Below are 16,606 nucleotides of genomic sequence, written 5' to 3' on the forward strand. Positions count from 1 at the left end.
TGCCTTCACCAGCTCCTGGAAAGGGTGGTGGCCCGGGGCTGGAATTGGAGCTGCCAGCTGGGCAGGGGGGTGCTGGGGTGGGGTGCCTCTCAGTGTGGGTGGGGAAGTGTGACTGTGCATTCATAGGTCCTTGTCCCTTTGTCGCCTACCACTCCTATAGAACGGGGACAGGGTGTGTGCACTTGGCTGAGGACTTCCCTGGGAGGTACATCTGACACTGAGTTCCCTGTTTTGGGGACTTGTGAGTGGGAGGCCTGGGCACTGAAGGACCTCCCTCCACAGCCTCCAGCCAGAACCCAGAAAGGAGGAGGCAGCTCTGGTCAAGTTAGTGGCAGCTAAAACGCTCCCGGTCCATTTATTGGCCACATGAGGTGGTCGTCGAGAGGCTAGTTAGAGGGTAATCTCAGGAACTACTGTGATAAATGCCCAGAAGTACGAGGGGTTCAACAGCAGTGAACACGGCACAAGGGGTCTGTGCAAGGGGAGCAGGGCTCGCAGGCGGAGTCCCGAGCTTCAGGCCTGGCCCCGGCCCACAGGGCACACGGCGCCAGCACCCCGCCAGCTCAGTGGAGCTGAGCGTCCAGCTCGTACTTCTCACAGAACTTGTCAGTGAAGGGGATGCAGGTGAGGAACTCGCACCACTCACAGCGCACAGGGTAGAAGTAGAAGAGGACCACCAGGCCAGCCAGGAGGCCCAGGAAGACCACCTGAAAGATGATGATCTGGCAGCGCTTGCGGTACAGGTCAAACTTGCCAAAGCTGATGTAGGGCAAGAAGGCAAAGGAGAGGAAGAGGCCGCTGACGAAGCCCGAGATGTGGGCGAAGTTGTCGATCCAGGGCAGCAGCCCGAAGGTGAAGAGGAAGAGCACCACAGCCAGCAGCTTGAAGAAGGCACGCCAGGGCCGTGCCAGGATCTGCCAGCTCTGGAAGAGCTCCACGAAGAGGCAGGCCAGGATGCCGAACTGCGAGCCGGCGGGGCCCACCTGGGGGCGTGTGGGTGCCCGTGAGCTGGTGGGCCTGAGCAGGTGGCCCCATCCCACCTCCCTCCGCCCAGAGCGAATCGGGACAGGAGCCAAGTGGAGCTGCTCCCGGGCGGGGCACTGTAGCAACTCGACTCTGTGCTGGAACCAGTTCATGCTGGGCAGCAGGTGCACGTAGGAGGGCCCTACCCTGGGGGACAGCCTTACCTCTGCCCGGTATGGCAGGAAAATGGCACTGGCCAGGTTACCAGTGACGCCACTCAGCAGGTAGATGATGGCTATGCGGTGCCAGCCTGCCAGCTTCTCCAGGTCCCGTAGGACAGTCATCTGGAAGCAGACAGACACCAGGCAGTGCAGGATCCTGTGGGGAGGGGGGCCATTCAGCAGGGAAGGCTCACCAGCTACTCCTGGGGTCCCTGGGACCACCCACTCCACTCAACCCCACTCAGCCCACATGGTGTCACTTGCCCAGCGTGCAAGAATAGGGACAGCCACAGGCGGTAGAACTGGTCGGGCACCTCGGGGTTGAGGAAGGGCAAGAGCCCACACACGTCGTCCATGCAGTGCACCTGTGCAGAGTGGCCTGTCAGCACCCGCCGTGGCTGCGGGGACGGGGAGGGACCCTCACCCCGGAGGCCTACCTGAGAGCAGAGTGTGGCCTCCTCGTGGAAGTAGCCCCTCATGAAGTCACAGTACTCCCGGGAGGTGATCTCACACCTGGAAGGTCAGGCCAGGGTTGGGAGGGCTTCCAGGCCCAGGTTTCAGCCCCACTTGCCCACCTTTGTTGGCCCTGGATAGGTCCAGCCCCTTCCTCACCCCACGCCCCTTGGTATCTTGGGTTATTTTGGGACTGGGGAGGGGAGGAGGGCACAGCCCCAGGGCAACACTTTGTGCCCAGGACCAGCTGCACATGCCCACACAGGCAGCCCTACCTGCCCTTGGTGCCAATGCAGCAGGGCCGGCCCGTGATGACACAGTCCATGTGCGGGTGGTTGGTGTGGTTCCCAGCGCTGTTTTTGGTGCAGATCTGTGTCACAAACGGGGGTGAGTTGGGTCAGGGTCTCCCCTAAACTTGGGCCCCACGCTATGCTTGGTTGGGGCAAAGATGGACAGGCTCCTAGGGTGGGAAATAGGCTTCCCTTGACTTCAAGCAGGTTCTACACCCTAAGCCTCAGTTTGACCATCTATCAAATTGGAATAATGTCATTTGACCTCCCAAGGCTCCACGTGGGGTTCTGCTCAGAGAGGTCAGCTGTGGCGGACGGACAGGCTGGCTAACAGCCAGGGCCGAGCATCTGGAAGCACAGGATGGTCCCACAATGGGGACCTCTGGCATCACTGATGGATGAGGTGTGGATGCCTCCCCCACACGATAAGGGCGACTCCCAAACAACCCCTCCACCCCGGCTCACCGGCCACTTGGTGATGTCATCTGGCCACTCATGAGGGTCCTCGGAGGAAGGCTCATCACACACCCTGCACGAGCCCAGGATGTGGTCAGTCCTTGCTTTGTGCCCTTGGCTTAGCCCCCTCCTGCCCGACTGGACAACAAGGAGAGCTATTATACCTCTCTCCACCCGCACTCCCAAGGGAGACATGGACAAAGGAAGGTAAGGGAGGGGCCAGCAGGACTGACCTGGGGTCCTGGTGGCAGACAGAGCCAAACTGCCTCTTGTGGCCAGCAAGGTCTGGGGCGCTGGGATGGAAGGGCCACTTCACCCACACTGCCAGCGTGGACTGTGGGAGGACACGGGCTCAGCTCTGGTCAGAGCCCACCCTGTCCCGGTGCAGTTTCCAGATGGCGGGAATCAGAAGCACTGATTCTGAGCTCCTCCCTCTGGTTCTACACCCCCACCGCTCTGAACTTACACCCTGGAAATCGCTCGCATGTTGGGAGATGGTTATAAGGAATTCAACAGCGTAGTTCCTATTAGCTTAAAAATAGAAACCACCAGTGTCCAAAATCAGAGAACTGGTACAAACTATGGCACCTCCACATAAGATGATAAAAACTTGGATAACGTTTTTAAAATTCAGGGACTTCCCTGGTGGTCCAGTGGAAATGAGTCCGCCTTCCAATGCAGGGGACACGGGTTCGATCTCTGGTCGGGGAACTGGGATCCCACATGCCGCAGGGCAACTGAGCCCTCGCGCCATAACTACTGAGCTCGTGCTCCTCAATGAGAGAGCCCACGTGCCATAAACTCCAGAGCCCATGCACTCTGGAGCCCGCGCACCACGACTGGAGGAGAGAAAAAACCCACATTCCACAACTAGAGAGAAGCCCACTCGCCGCAACAAAGATCCCGCCTGCCGCAAATAAGACCCGATGCAGCCAAATAAATAAATATTCAAAAAAAAATTTTTTTTTAATTTAGTGGGAAAAGGCAATACCATTTATAGAAACTTAAGACACGTGCACAAAAACAAGATGGACACGTGTGGGAAGAGCACACCCAAATTAAGGACACATGTGTAATTCCCTGGCGGTCCAGTGGTTAGGACTCGGTGCTTTCAATGCCGGGCCTGGGTTCGATCCCTGGTCGGGGAACTAGGATCCCGCAAGCCTTGCAGCGCGGCCATAAAAAAAAAAAAAAAAAAAAAATTAAGGACACAGGGTCTACAGGGTGAGCAGCAGGAGATGGAGGAGGTGTGGGATAAAAAGGAAAGAATGTGATGCAAGGGGCCTGGCACAGACGGACGGCATAATGTGCTGAGAACTAGGGGTTTAGGATAACCAACCGGCTCTATCTGAAGTCCCAAGATAACCACAAACACAAGGTGCAGACAAAGGTGCGAGCTGAGCTGCGGGCGGGCACTCACCGAGCACTCCTCTTCCGAGGTCTGCACGCAGCCAGACCGGTCGTTACGCACACAGCAGGCCGAGTGCTTCTCACGCTCACGCGCAGCGTGGATGAAACTATGCACCTGCGGATCCTGGCGCATGCAGGGCGAGAACTTGGCACCCAGGTGAATGAGAGCCTCCTGTGGGGAAGAGGATGTGCAGCTGCGGCCGGGCCCTCCGCCAGCCCAGGGGCCCCGCCCCCGCCAGGCCCCGCCCTCACCGAGCTGGGCCCGATCCAGAAGTTCTCCTGCTGAACGTACTTGACATTCTCATAGACCCCTCGGTTGCGCAGCACCTGGGAGGTTGGGGAGAAAGATCAGACGGATCTCAGCCGAGCCCTCTCCTCGGGTGGAGGAGAATGGGTGGGAGGGAGCCCAGAGCCCAGGGTTCGCCAGGGAGGGCGCCGAGGCTCACCGAGTCTACGGTCTCGTGCTGTGAGAAGCCTACGGGTGCCACGCCATAGATGCACACGGCTAGAATGGTGACGAGCGAGTGCACAAAGGTGAGCCAGTAGGTGAAGAAGGGCCTGCGGGGCAAAGCGTCAGCAGAGGCGGCATCCCCAGCCCGGAGCCCCCACGCCCACCTGGAGCCTTGCCTTCCCGAAGCCGCATCCCCTCCACGCCTACCTGTGGTCGTCCATGTCCTCAATCTGGCGTTTGACATAGCTGTCAATTCGCTTGCGGTAAGTACGGTTGGTTAGCCGGCCCACCATGCCCAGCCCATATGGCCGCTTCTCCCTGGCGAAGAACTTGCGCACCGGCATCGCGATGCGCTGGCCCCGCCGCTGACCCGCGGCGCTCACCACCTCCTGCCGCAGCCGCACCTTGGGCTGCGGGGCCGCTGCACCGCCCTCCTTCTGCTTGCGCCAGCCACGTTCCAGGGGCCTGGGGGAAGGGGTGCCATCACTCCCAGCCCCAGACCTCCCACCTGCCGCAGTCCATCCCCGGCGGGACACGGGCGAACACGGGCGGCCCTCCTTGTCTGTCCTGCTCCCAACTAGCGGTGAAGACACTGTGTGGCAGGCTAATGTCAGCCCCCTCCTTACCAGTAAAAGCGTGATCCCCAGCCACTCCTGGCATGGCAGGGAGGTGGGTTCGGACCTACAGGAGGGTCCCTGCTAATCTGCGAGTGTTAACTACGTCACCTCCTCCTTCCCCCGAGATTCTCTCCAGCCTGTGGGCTCTGGGACTGTGATCCTGTTCCAGGCGTGGGCAGCCCAGACTCAAATGGTGCCCACCCCTGGGTTCCCCAAGCACAGTTGCCAAGCTGGGTTCCCAGTCCACAAGATGACCCCCTCCCGGGGCCCTCTAGGGTCGTGCCTTTGGGGCCAGCTGCTCCTGAGAGCCGCAGGACCTGCCCCCCGGCCCCCTCGGAGCGCGCCAGGAGGCACTCACAACATCAGGTGGCTGCGCTCCAGCTCGCTGCGGGCCAGGGCCCCACCCGTGAGGTCCGCCTGCTCCGGGGCCCTCTCCCAGTCCTTGAGCGCTGCCTCCGATGGGGACTCGAACACCTCATCTGGGTACGTGGACAGCTCCTCGTGGAGGACACCTTCCTGAGCAAACACGCACGGTCAGCGTGGGAAGCATAGGCACCGGGGTCATGGGTGATGGTGCCAGGCTCTTACCCGGGCAAAGAAGGATGTGTCCAGCTCATCGGGGAAGTCAGCCGTGTCCTCCTCCAGGAAGCTGGCAGGAGTGAAGCTTCGGCGCTGGAGCCGGCGCAGTGTGCCATCCCTAACCGAGCGGCCCTGCCAGCGAGGGGGTGAGGACGCAGCGTGGTGCTGGCTCAGCCCCTGCCCCCACCCCGGCCCCTGCACCCACCTTCACCAGCGCAGCGGCTGCCCGGAAGCTCATCTTGGCCACCGACTCGCGCTTGCGCCGCCGCGGGAGCCGGTTGAAACCCGAACGGGAGCTGGAGAAGGAGCAGAGGGAGGCGGCACCCGGCGTGACCGGCGTGTGCGGGGCACTCAGGCCGTCGGCGGCATCATCCGCCAAGCGGAAGGCCCGGCCCCGGGCCAGGGGATCTATGATCTGGAGGAGGGGAGGAGATGCAGGAGTCGGGGGCTGGGTCATCGCCAAGGGGGCTTCTTCCCCACCCCAGACCCCACCGTGGAGAACACAGCTGCTGCTCGTCCCACTCCCCAGTGGGTCCCTGGACAGCTGAGTGGGTACCACCCCACCCCACTGCACCAGAGGGGTCCCGTTCTCCGCCTGTATTTCCTTTACGCTGCTGTTCATCCTGGGATGCTCTCCCACGCATAGGCTGGCATGTGGTACAATCCCAGGACCCTGTCCTCTCCCCCAAGCCCCCCTTACCAGAGAGTATCTTAGGTGCCTTTACGGGACCATCGACCACCCTCCCAGACCGTGAGCTCCAAGCAACCTCCTGTGCTTAGACTGGCTGTGTCCCCAGCCCCAGCTCAGGGCAGCAGAGTGAGGGAACTGTGGGAGGCAGCAGCAGGAGAGCATACCTTCTGCATGCCCAGCTGGCAGGGCCCCACGTACAGAGGAGGGGGCGTCTCAGTGCTGGTCAGCGACACATTGTCCTGGCTGGGCAGGTCTAGCTCCCGGATGACCTGGGGCTTCAGCTTCCCGTAGCGCTGGCTGCAGTGACGGATACTCTTGCGCTGCCACTTCTGGGTGCTGTCACTATCCTTGCTCACTCCAAACCAGTCAGCAGTGCCCCTGCCAGGGGAGGGACTCAGCAAGGGGAGGCCAGCTGTCCCCTCTCCCCAGCAGGGGCCTCAGAGGCACTCCACCTGGGCAGCATGCCCGCCCCAGGCCTCCGGACACTCCAGGGTCTGGGGTCCAGGTGGGCTGGGTCTGATAAAGAGGGTAAGTGGGTTTCGGCCCTGGCCACCCTCTAAACAATTAGCCAGCTCCAAACTGCCACCAGCACCAAAGATGGCAGGCCTTGGTGAAATAGGTGAGCATTTCACACAGGCCCTCACGCCATCCCTAAGACGGGCATTTGTCGGGAGACACTGAGTCTGGAGACAGAGGTCAGAGTTCAGCCCTTAGCTCAGCCAGAGAAAGCGTGGCCCTGGGCAGCAGCTTGACCTTGGACACCACAGAACTCAGGCAGTGGGCGCCACACACCCAGGCAGGCTGCCCACAGTCCTTGGACGCGCACGCAAAAACACTGCCAGCACCTGCCGTCAGGAGCCCCGGGGGACACCAACCACGCTGGCAGCTCCCGGGAGGTCACAAGCCATGCACACACCAGCTGACGCCAACACACTCATGCCCTGCCCAAGGTACCTGAGCAGGGACCGAGAGAGAGACGAGCGCTGTGTGAGGGCCCTGCGGGCAGCAGGGGGGCCCAACAGGGGCAGAGTGTGGACACGCCCAAAGCGCACCTGTCGGCTGTTCGGGGGGGACCAGAGCATTGGGTGGGGGGGTGGGGAGAGAGAGAGGAGAGAGCAAGCGCTGGGCGGGGGGGCAGAGAAAGGCAGTAGGTGACAGCAGTCAGTCCCCAGAGCAGGAGGAGGACAGGGTGATGTGGGGACAGGATGGAGGAGAAAGCCCTTGCCCCACTCCCAGCCCCAGTGCCCGAAGGGGACCCTGTATGCCTGCCTCTGTCCCACCGGCCCAGCCCCCAGCCCACCGCGGAGCAGCCAGGACAGCGAAGTACCTGCGGATGGTCTGTGTGATGGACATCTGGCGCTGCAGCCCCAGCCGCCGGGGCTCCTGGTGGGGTGAGGGAACGTGGGCGGGCTCGGCCGGCATGCTCACGCTCCGCAGGAACGCCTGGCGTCTCAGGGGCTGGGCAACGGGGACCCAGTGAGGCGGCTGGATGGGCTGCACCTGCAGCCCCCGCTGGCCAGGGCCTACCTGCAGGAAGCTGGACTCCTCTGCTGCCGGGGGCACCACGGCCGGGATATCCAGCTTCAGCCACGGCGGCTTCTTGCGCTGCAGGCTGCTGGTGCTGTCCCTGCGGGCCTCACCCATGGTTCCAGGCAGAGCTAGGGGGGCCTAGGGGGCGTGGTGTGTTATTCAATAACAGCGCTGACAGGCACTTCCCTGGCGGCCCAGTGGTTAGGACTCCACACTTTCACTGCCGGGGGCCCGGGTTCAATCCCTGGTCAGGGAACTAAGATGCTGCAAGCCGCACGGCGCAGCCAAAAAACAGCACTGGCAGATCTCTGAGGGTTCACGCGGCCCAGACCCAGGAGGAGGAAGAAGCAGGGATAGCCTAACAGGCATGGGCATGGCTCCACTGCCAGAGTCCCAGCACGGGCTCAGCACCCACGCGCTCGGTTCCTGCCTCTGTTGTCCCGAAAGACACGGCTGGGCACGCACTAGGTCCTCAGACGACATGCATTCATGTGATGAATAGTTGAGGACCTACTATGAGCCACTCCTAGGTGCTTGGGACATCTTGGTGGAGAAGCAGGGAAACAGAAACACAAAAATCCCTGCACTCCTCAAGCTTAGAGTCCAGACAAACAATAAGCTTACTCGTAGATACACTGTGCTAAAGGCTGCAACGTGTGACAGGGATAAAACAGCCCATTAGGACTTCCCGGGTGGCACAGTGGTTAAGAATCCGCCTGCCAATGCAGGGGACATGGGTTCGATCCCTGGTCCGGGAAGATCCCACATGCCACGGAGCAACTAAGCCCGTGTGCCACAACTACTGAGCCTGCGTGCCACAACTACTGAAGCCCGCACACCTAGAGCCCACGCTCCGCAATGAGAGAAGCCACCACAATGAGAGGCCCGCGCACAACGAAGAGCAGCCCCCACTCGCTGCAACCAGAGAAAGCCCGCGCACAGCAACGAAGACCCAACGCAACCAAAAATAAATTTTTTTTAAAAAGTTAATTTGAAAAAACCCAGAAAACAGCTCATTACAGTTGCCAGAGGAGTGATGCCTCTCTGTGCGGTGACAGCTGAGCAAAGGCTTTCGAGTTGATCTAGTGAGCAAGGTTAGGTGGCAGGGTGTTCCCCACACAGGGAATGGCCAGTGCAGAGGTATGAATAAGCACGAGGGCAGAGGCAAGCTGAGGGGCTGACCCGGTCTGTACACGGGGCAAATCTCAAGCCTATTGGACACAGACCTCAGTTTCTTAACCACCATGACAGCTGCTCCAGAGACAGAGGGCTCACTATGCCCACGACAGGGTGCGTGGTCCCTCCATCTCTCAGAGGAGGGACCACCTGGCTTCCCAGGGGCCAAGGGCTCCTATAGCCAAGGGACCTCCTGGAAAGCACCTGGTGAAAAGGCCGCTGTGACCACAAGGGGGCGCCACAGGCCCAGAAACAGCAGCAAAGCCCCACAGTGCTTGGAGACGCCTTGCTCCGTGCCACCTTAAGCATCTGAGACCCAGAGCAGAGAGGCCAGGGCTTGATTTGGGCCACCCCAGCCTGGCCATGTGACCATGAGGCAGTGGCCACATAAGCATGGCTCCTTGGCACTTAATTCCCCCTTTACGAAATGGCAGTTTCAGGGCATATCTGCTTCCCCGGCCCCAGAGAAGGATCACAAGGCCTGGAAACAGGATATCCAAGACTAGAAGGGTTCCTAGCACAAGGGGGGCAAGGATAGCAGGAGCGTGGTGGAGACTCCAAAATTCCTCAGCCTCTCAAAGAGCTTCAGACTCTGAAGATTCTGACCTGCGGGGTCTGTGACCCATCCACTGAGGTCGCTAGAAACAGCTTCTACTTTGGAGCCTCCCTCTCAACTGCCTGGAGAGATACAGAGAAAATACTTTACAAACAGGGAAACTGAGGCCTAGAAAGAGAGGCTTGTCTTGCCCAAGGCCACATATTCAGGCGGCATAACTAAGGACACAGTTGCTACTGGCCCTTTACAGATCAGGGAAGGTCCAGGGGTCCAGAACCCTGCTCAGTGCCACCCCACAGCTCCCTATGGACCTGGGAACGGCCAGGGATGTCACTCATCCCCCACCCCCGGCCCCCCGACACAGACGCGGGATGGCACAGAACACTGCTGTGCTGCTCACAAAACACGGAGAGCCCAGGATTCTGCTCCCAGCTCCTAGCGGCCCTCTGCCACCCAGGGATAGGCCCAGGACAACACTCACAGCTTCTGTTGGCCCTACGACAATCGGGGACCAGCCCAGGACCCAGCACACAGGTCCTACTGGCCCTATATTGACCGGAGACCAGGCCAGGATGCAGCTGGCAGCTCCTACTGGTCCTGTACCAAATGGGGCTGAGCCTGAACACTAATCACGGTTCCCACTGGCCCTACCCCAACCAGGAACAGGCCCAGAAGGAGGCAGTCCTTCGGGGATGCCTTCTGACTCTTGGCCCATCCCTCACATTCCGACCTTTTCCCTGAGCTGACTATGCACCCAGGAGTCTTTCCATCAACACAGCTCCCAGGGCCAAGCTTCTCTCCCCTGCCCTCACGTGCTCTGGTCTCAGGAAAAGGGCTGAGGGCAGCATTTGTTCCCACATCCCTGGGAATCCCTTCCTGGCCCCGCCTACACTGAGCCCCACAAGCTGTGGTCAGATGGAGAGTCCCTGGAGGGGATGGAGGCAGCGTCTGACATGAGGGCATCCTGACCGAGAACTGGGTCCCTTCGGGACCTGAACCAGGAGACCAGCACTCGGCATCCAACTCGCACCACAACCCAGCCCAGCCCTGCACGGCTGTGGCTGACCAGGCCACAGGTCAGCATCCTGGGAGGGCAGCGTCTTCCTTGTCATCCACCAGCCCTCCCTTCACAGACCAAGGTGATTGTAAGCTCTCCCTGCTGGTAAGGAAATGACTGGGCAGGACAGCTCCGGGTCTCAAGCACTCATGGTGGAACCTCAGACAGCGTTAGGCGTATCGAGAAGGCAGAAGGTGCTGAGAGGCGCGCCCAGAACCTGCAGGGCTGGGACAGCACCCTGGGTGCACCCTCTGAGCCACGGCGGGCCGGGCCTGCCAGGTGGAGATCTGGGCGATCGGACCCCTCAGATGGTGCTGTGCCCATGGGGCCTTGTCAGGAAGGGGCCAGACAGGATGGGGACCCCCTTAGCATTTCAGATGGGAGAGGCTATGGTACCTTAAGTCTGTCCCTGCCACCCGACCACCCCATGCCTCACAGAGTTTCATACGCTCCTGGTGAAGCTATTGTGAGGTGCAGAGAGGCCAAGTGTGGACCCGGGATCACTGCTGGTACCAGGCAGGCTGGGTGCCAGGGACGAGCCCCTACAGGAGCCTCCCCACGCACGCCCAGCACCTCTAGGTGACAGAAGCTGGTTCTCCACTCAAGAGTGCCAGGAAGGGACTTCCCTGGTGGTCCAGTGGGTAGGGCTCCATGCTCCCAATGCAGGGGGCTCGGGTGCGTTCCCTGGTCAGGGAACTAGATCCCACATGCCGCAACTAAGATCCACATGCTGCAACTAAGAAGTCCGCATGTCACAACTAAAGATCCTGCACAGCCTAAATAAATAAATAAATATTAAAAAAAAAAAAAAAAAGAGTGCCAGGAACCTTTGCCAGCTGACTGGCTCAGCACCACACACACACCTGCGACCCTCCCTGGCTCCCACTGTGCTCCCACAGCCTCTCCTCACACCTGGCTCTCCCAGTACACGCATTCTGCCCATGTGTTCAAGGACCCCCCGCCTCAGTCAGGCAGCCCCTCCCTGACAGGCCCTGGATTCCCCTGGCACGGCCGGGAGCACACCCACGTGTGTGCTGTCCGGTCCTGTCATGCCAGGTCCACAGTGCCTAGGACAGGCCTGCTCCAGAGCCACTGCTGAATGATCACTGGTCATTTCAGAGCATGAGCTAGCAGGGGCCCGTCCCCATGAAGTGGGGTGATGGCAAGTTCCCAAAGATGCCCCTTCACTTGGGTCTGGGAGGGGGAGCTACCACATGATCGGGTGGGAACAGAAACAGCACAAGCAAGGAGGTGGGAAGGGGGTGGTGAGCACACACAGGAGCCAGACGCCCCCCCGACCCCCGCTGGCCTGGGCCCACCAGACACAGGAGCCGCTCCCCTCACGAGGGAGGCACCAGCTCCCTGCCTGGACACACAGACCTCCCAGTGGCCCTCACCCCACCAGATCCCTCCTGTGTTTGGGGCAGAAGCTGGAGGGTGCCCCATAACCCACACAGCTCCCTGCCCTCAGTGCTATGGGTTCCCGGCCTGACCCGCCCCTGTGTGCCCAATCCCCCAGCGCCCCTGCGGCAATCTGGGCATCAAGTGGGTGGGATTCACAAGCAGGGTCGGGGGTGGCTCCACAGTGGACCCTGAGGGTGTGGGGGAGGGTCGGGCCCAGACCGGACAAAGAGTCTGGGCCGGGAAGGGGGCACAGCGCCCGCCCAGAGGAGACAGTGGCTCAGTGTCTGGGTCTCCCCCAGGCGCACAGTGGGCTCTTGTTCCTAGACGGTCCCTGAGGGGGAATCCCAACAGCATCTCTGCTCTGCTGTCCCTCAGTGCAGGGAGAGACCACAGCCCAGGGAGGGCCTGCCTGCCGTCTGAGTCACTCTGGTGACATTCGTGGCTGCCCACCCGGGGCCCAGACCCACCAGGAGACACCCAAACAGGCAACTAGAAGCGCAGCGGGGAGGCTGATGAAGCAAAAGCTAACTGTGAGGACGGAGCTCTGAGCAGCTCAGGAGTGTGGGGTGAGGCTGGAGGGGATGCAGAGGGAGGGCCCGCAGGGTACCGGGACCACCAGGGCTGCTTCAAGCAGGAGCGAGGGGAGTGGGAGCCGCTGCAGCCAGCAGGGTGGAGGGCTGTGGGGCAGCCCTGAGAAGCAGCCACGCCTGCTCTGGGGATGACGGGGGACCCTGGGCAGGGGTCCAGGAGGGTCCAGAAGCAGGAGCCAGTGCAGGTAGGCCAGTGTCGGGGAGCCTGGCCTGAGACACTGTGCACTGACCCAGCTCCCCTCTACCACCTGCAACCCTGAGAGAGCCTGAATTTTCCCCTCCGAAAATCAGGGGCCACAGCAGTGCTGGGCACACAGTAGGTGCTCGAGAAGCGGCAGCTGAATCAAAAAAAAAACAGGCTGGACCTAAAACGTATATAATATTGTAAGTCACCTATACTTCAACTAAAAAGAAACAAACAAACAAACGAGCAGGCTGGTGCTGCCTACCGGCTGTGGGGAGCTCCCCAAGGAGGGCCCGGGAGCGCGTTCAACCAGAGCACAAGGCGTGGGAGGACCCAGGCGACACCCTTTGGGGAGGCCCAGTTTGGGAAGATGTGGCCAAGAGGCAGGAGGAGACCGGGGAGAAGTTCTGGCCCACCCAGGCCTGGACAGGCTGTGGCCGGGATTAAGCTGGACCCTCTATTTCTGCACTTAGGCCTGCCCTGCACACTTGAGGGACAACACGGACCAGGGGCAGCTGGAGGTCAAGCAAGCGGCCCGGCCCCAGGACCAGACCCACCAAGCCTGGGGCCTAACCTGCCCAGGGGACTGCCGGCCACCCATGTCAGCTGGAGCAATTGGGCCCACCCCAGGACACCTGCCCAGACGTGTGCCCAGCTCACCTGAGCATGGTCCCAGGAGGCGCCAGCTCCTCTGACCTCCCCACGTGAGCCCTGACCTCTGACCCTCAGTGTCCTGTCTGACCCCTAGTCTGATGCCCGGCGCCAGGTCTCCCTTGGGAGGGGGGATCGCCAGCTGTCTGGCAGCCTAGAATTCAGTCCTCCACTACGTGCTACTATGTGGCAAAGCGAAAGTGAGCTGGCTGCCCTGTGCCTCTTGACCTCATCATCAGTAACCGGCATCTTGTCGGGAATGATCCTGGCCAGGCCCTCACCCCTCCCAGAGACCCCTCCACTTTTCTGTGGAAGATATGAGGTTCAGAAGGGAGCAGGGCAGACCTGACACCTGGCCAGTGGCTTGCTGGGTGCCCCGTGCTGTCCCCAAGAGGACACATCAGATCCCTACCCCCCCAAGGCGCCCATCACCAGCTGTCACCCCAGATGATAGGGATGCAGGGATCCAACAACAGAACCACAGGAGGCTCTCTGCACAGGAGGCCCTGAAGGTAACTGCCCTGGGAGGGTGGTGCAGGAAAGGGGGCACTGGCCCTGTGGACTGGGAGCTGCCCAAAGGCTCGGCAGACTATGACCCAGAGGGTCACTGGCCACCAGAATTAAAGCCTATGACCCGGCTGGGTCTGGCAGGGTGGACGCACCCTGGGGTCGGGGAGCCCCAGGCTCAGAAAGGTCAGAGGACCCATCCGTGCCACACAGCCAGCAGTGGGGTAGGGCAGGGGCTCAGCTATAGCAGCTTCTGGGTGGGACAATCTGGAATCTAGCTGGACCTTGGGAGGTAGGTGCAAGCCTGTCTCAAGCTGCACAGTGGAAAGACCCACATCCCATCAACAGGCCTGGACAGAAGGCAGATGAGCAGCCTAATCACCAGTTAGAGGCCCCACAAGTGCCCCTGACCAACCCCCCACCCCCACACGAGCTCCCGGTGCCCACATACCCTCTGGCTTAGCAACCCTTCTCAGGACACATCAGCTGCTGGATAGTATCTGCAAGGCCGCGGGAGGGGACACCAAGCCCCTGAAGTCGATTATCGGAGCAGAAATGGCTTCAGTCAGCAGAAGCCTGGCACACCTGCCTCAAACCTGACTCTGGCTAGCCTCACTGACCTGTCACAACCCCTGCAGGGGTCCTCTGTGTCCATCTTACAGATCAGGAAACTGAGGCTCAGAGAGGCCAGTCACCACCTGTGGTCACCAAGCCTCCAGGGGGGTTCAAAGCCTGGGGCCATGTCTGCCCAGGAGACGGGGAGGTAGCCACAGCCCCCCAGGGGAGGGGCAGACCATCTGGGCTCCTCAGGCTGGGGAGGGCTAACAGGCCCCTCTGGGCCACCACTCCACCCCACCTCCACCCAGAGCATCTCAGTTCAGGGAGGAAGGAGTCACCCTCAAACGCACCTAACCCAGAAAACAGGCAGAAGCGAAGGAATCTGATCCTTGGGCTGAAAGTCGATCCTGTCACAGACACCGATGAAATGGAGGGACTGGAGCTGGGGAGGTGCGGGCGGGGGGAGCCCCTCACATCTGGGGAGATGAGCTACAGGAGGTGCCCTGAGCAGCAGCTTGAGTCCAGAGGCCCTGAGGGTGGGCCCAGGAAGGCAGGCAAGGCCTGCGTGACTCCCTCTGAACCAAGGGCTCCCCTAGAATTCAAGCTCCCAAGGGCAGTGGTTTGCCGGCCGGCCCACTGACGCTGGACCCCACTGACGCTGGACGGGGGATGCTGTCACTGCACTGCTCCAGCTCTGGTGCTCTCAGTCAGCTCTCTGTGCAATGGGCGGAGGTTGCTTGGAGGGTTTGGGAAGCAGCCTGGGGCCTGGCACATTCCATCCAGGGCCACTCAACTCTTATGCCCCACTAGTAGCCCCTGCTAGTAGCCCCTGCTTTTCTCAAGGAAAAGGACCCAGCTTGCCCAGAATAACCCCTGGTTGCAGGGAACTCAGCCTCAGGGACTCCTTGGGCCCCGCCATCTGCTGGGTGGCCCAGCTTCCTCCCAACCTCTGGGTGGGGGCTAAGGGGGCTGGGGCTGGCTCCACAGGGGTGGGGAGAACCCAGCATCTGGCTGGGCCAAACCTGAAAAGCCAGTTTCATCCTTGAATCTTCTCTGCCAGGAAGTCCCCAGGTGGGGGTGGGGGGGCCTTTCCCAGCACAGGGCTAGGGCCTCCAGACCCAGACCTCGCCCACCCAGACAGACACACAGACACGCCACCCCAAACTGCACACACAGAAGAAGGAACTCTGCTCAGGACCATCTGGCTCCCCTGCCCATTCCCCACCCAGCCCCACAGACATGCCCCCGGCAGGGCAGACAGCCAGGCCCTCCTCCAGTGCCCTGAGCACCTGGGGTCCAGCAATCTCCCCAGCAGGCCTGCTTTGAGGCACCGTGTAGTGGCCACAGGCTCAGCCCTGGCCTGCTCCTCTTGGCCACTGAGCACAGGGTAGGGAAAGTGCCCGGCAGCTTCCACTGTTTAAAGCCGGGGAGATTGGGTTGTGAAGCGGAAGGTGGGGTCACTCCCTCCTCGCACCGCCCGCCCCCCAGCTCCACAGCTACTGCTATTATTGCTGAAATTATTCCCATCCCCAGGGAACACGGCTGGGACAGGGATGATCCGGAGAAGTCCCACCCTCTGAGCTGGAGTTTCGACTTGGAGACACCACCCACTGGTGGTGGCCGGGAAGGAAAGCGTAAGGGGGGGAGGGTACAGCTCAGAGGCGCCTGGGGACACCCCGGACTCCGAGCCCTCCCGCTCCCGGGACCCTCAGCTGTCGGGCGGGGAATGGAGCCGAGACGTCCGGCCGGGTCAGGCCGCCGGGGCGCGCTAATCCGGCCACGGGCTATTTTTGCTGCGCGCCGGGTTAGGAATCCGGGGCTGGGCCGCCTCCTCGGGCGGCTCGGGAAACTCCGGGAAGGAAAGTCCGGCCGCCTCGGGCGGAGAGTCGCCCGAAGCCGGGACGCAGCCAGACTCCGGCCGCTCCGAGCGGCTTCGGGCCGTGGAAGGGTGGGGACGGGCCCCGCGCGCGGCGGACGCAGCCCCGGAACCCACTCGGCCCGCGCCCCGCGCCCCCCACCCCGCGCGCTCACTCACCGCCGCCGCCGGCACCGGGGCCTCGGGGATCCTGAGGGCTTCGGGGAGGGGCTGCCGCCGCCGGCCCGAGGGCACCCGCGCCGAGTCCCCGCCCGCCCGCCCGGGAATGCCATGGAGCGAGGGGCGTGCGCGCCGGGGGCGGGCCCGGCCGGAGGGGGCGGCCGCGCTGACTCAAGGCTCAGGAATGCGCGCGGCCCGCCCGGCCCGAGTCACCTCCTCCGGGAGGG

At 61.8% G+C, this 16,606-nt stretch overlaps 1 protein-coding gene across 2 annotated transcripts; it reads right to left on the reverse strand.

Annotated features, from left to right (window-relative positions):
- Window positions 1-320: 320 nt before the first annotated feature.
- On the reverse strand, window positions 321-16,489 carry RHBDF1 (rhomboid 5 homolog 1). Of its 2 annotated transcripts, XM_068566161.1 has the most exons (18): window positions 16,380-16,489; window positions 7,659-7,799; window positions 7,459-7,589; window positions 6,296-6,509; window positions 5,646-5,855; window positions 5,450-5,572; window positions 5,220-5,377; window positions 4,452-4,709; window positions 4,240-4,351; window positions 4,046-4,120; window positions 3,804-3,965; window positions 2,617-2,717; window positions 2,393-2,456; window positions 1,913-2,007; window positions 1,622-1,697; window positions 1,449-1,549; window positions 1,188-1,341; window positions 321-983 (listed from the first exon to the last, which is right to left on the reverse strand). In XM_068566161.1, the coding sequence occupies exons 2-18, from the start codon at window positions 7,773-7,775 to the stop codon at window positions 564-566; spliced, it is 2,571 nt and encodes an 856-aa protein (XP_068422262.1). In that variant the 5' UTR covers window positions 7,776-7,799; window positions 16,380-16,489; the 3' UTR covers window positions 321-563. The 2 variants fall into 2 exon arrangements, with proteins under 2 accessions (XP_068422262.1, XP_068422261.1); XM_068566160.1 differs by having other exon boundaries at window positions 7,459-7,799.
- Window positions 16,490-16,606: the final 117 nt, after the last annotated feature.

Source organism: Eschrichtius robustus, chromosome 16, assembly GCF_028021215.1.
Source record: "Eschrichtius robustus isolate mEscRob2 chromosome 16, mEscRob2.pri, whole genome shotgun sequence".
NCBI classification, from domain to species: domain Eukaryota; kingdom Metazoa; phylum Chordata; class Mammalia; order Artiodactyla; family Eschrichtiidae; genus Eschrichtius; species Eschrichtius robustus.

Bases quoted from the DNA above. Each gene is read 5' to 3' on its own strand.
- RHBDF1 (XM_068566160.1), bottom strand. From the start codon at position 7,775: ATGGGTGAGGCCCGCAGGGACAGCACCAGCAGCCTGCAGCGCAAGAAG. The intron at 4,121-4,239 runs GTGAGCCTCGGC...CCAACCTCCCAG, and splicing joins AGCACGAGACCGTAGACTCG to GTGCTGCGCAACCGAGGGGT. The intron at 2,008-2,392 runs GTGAGCCGGGGT...TTTGTGACACAG, and splicing joins ATGACATCACCAAGTGGCCG to ATCTGCACCAAAAACAGCGC.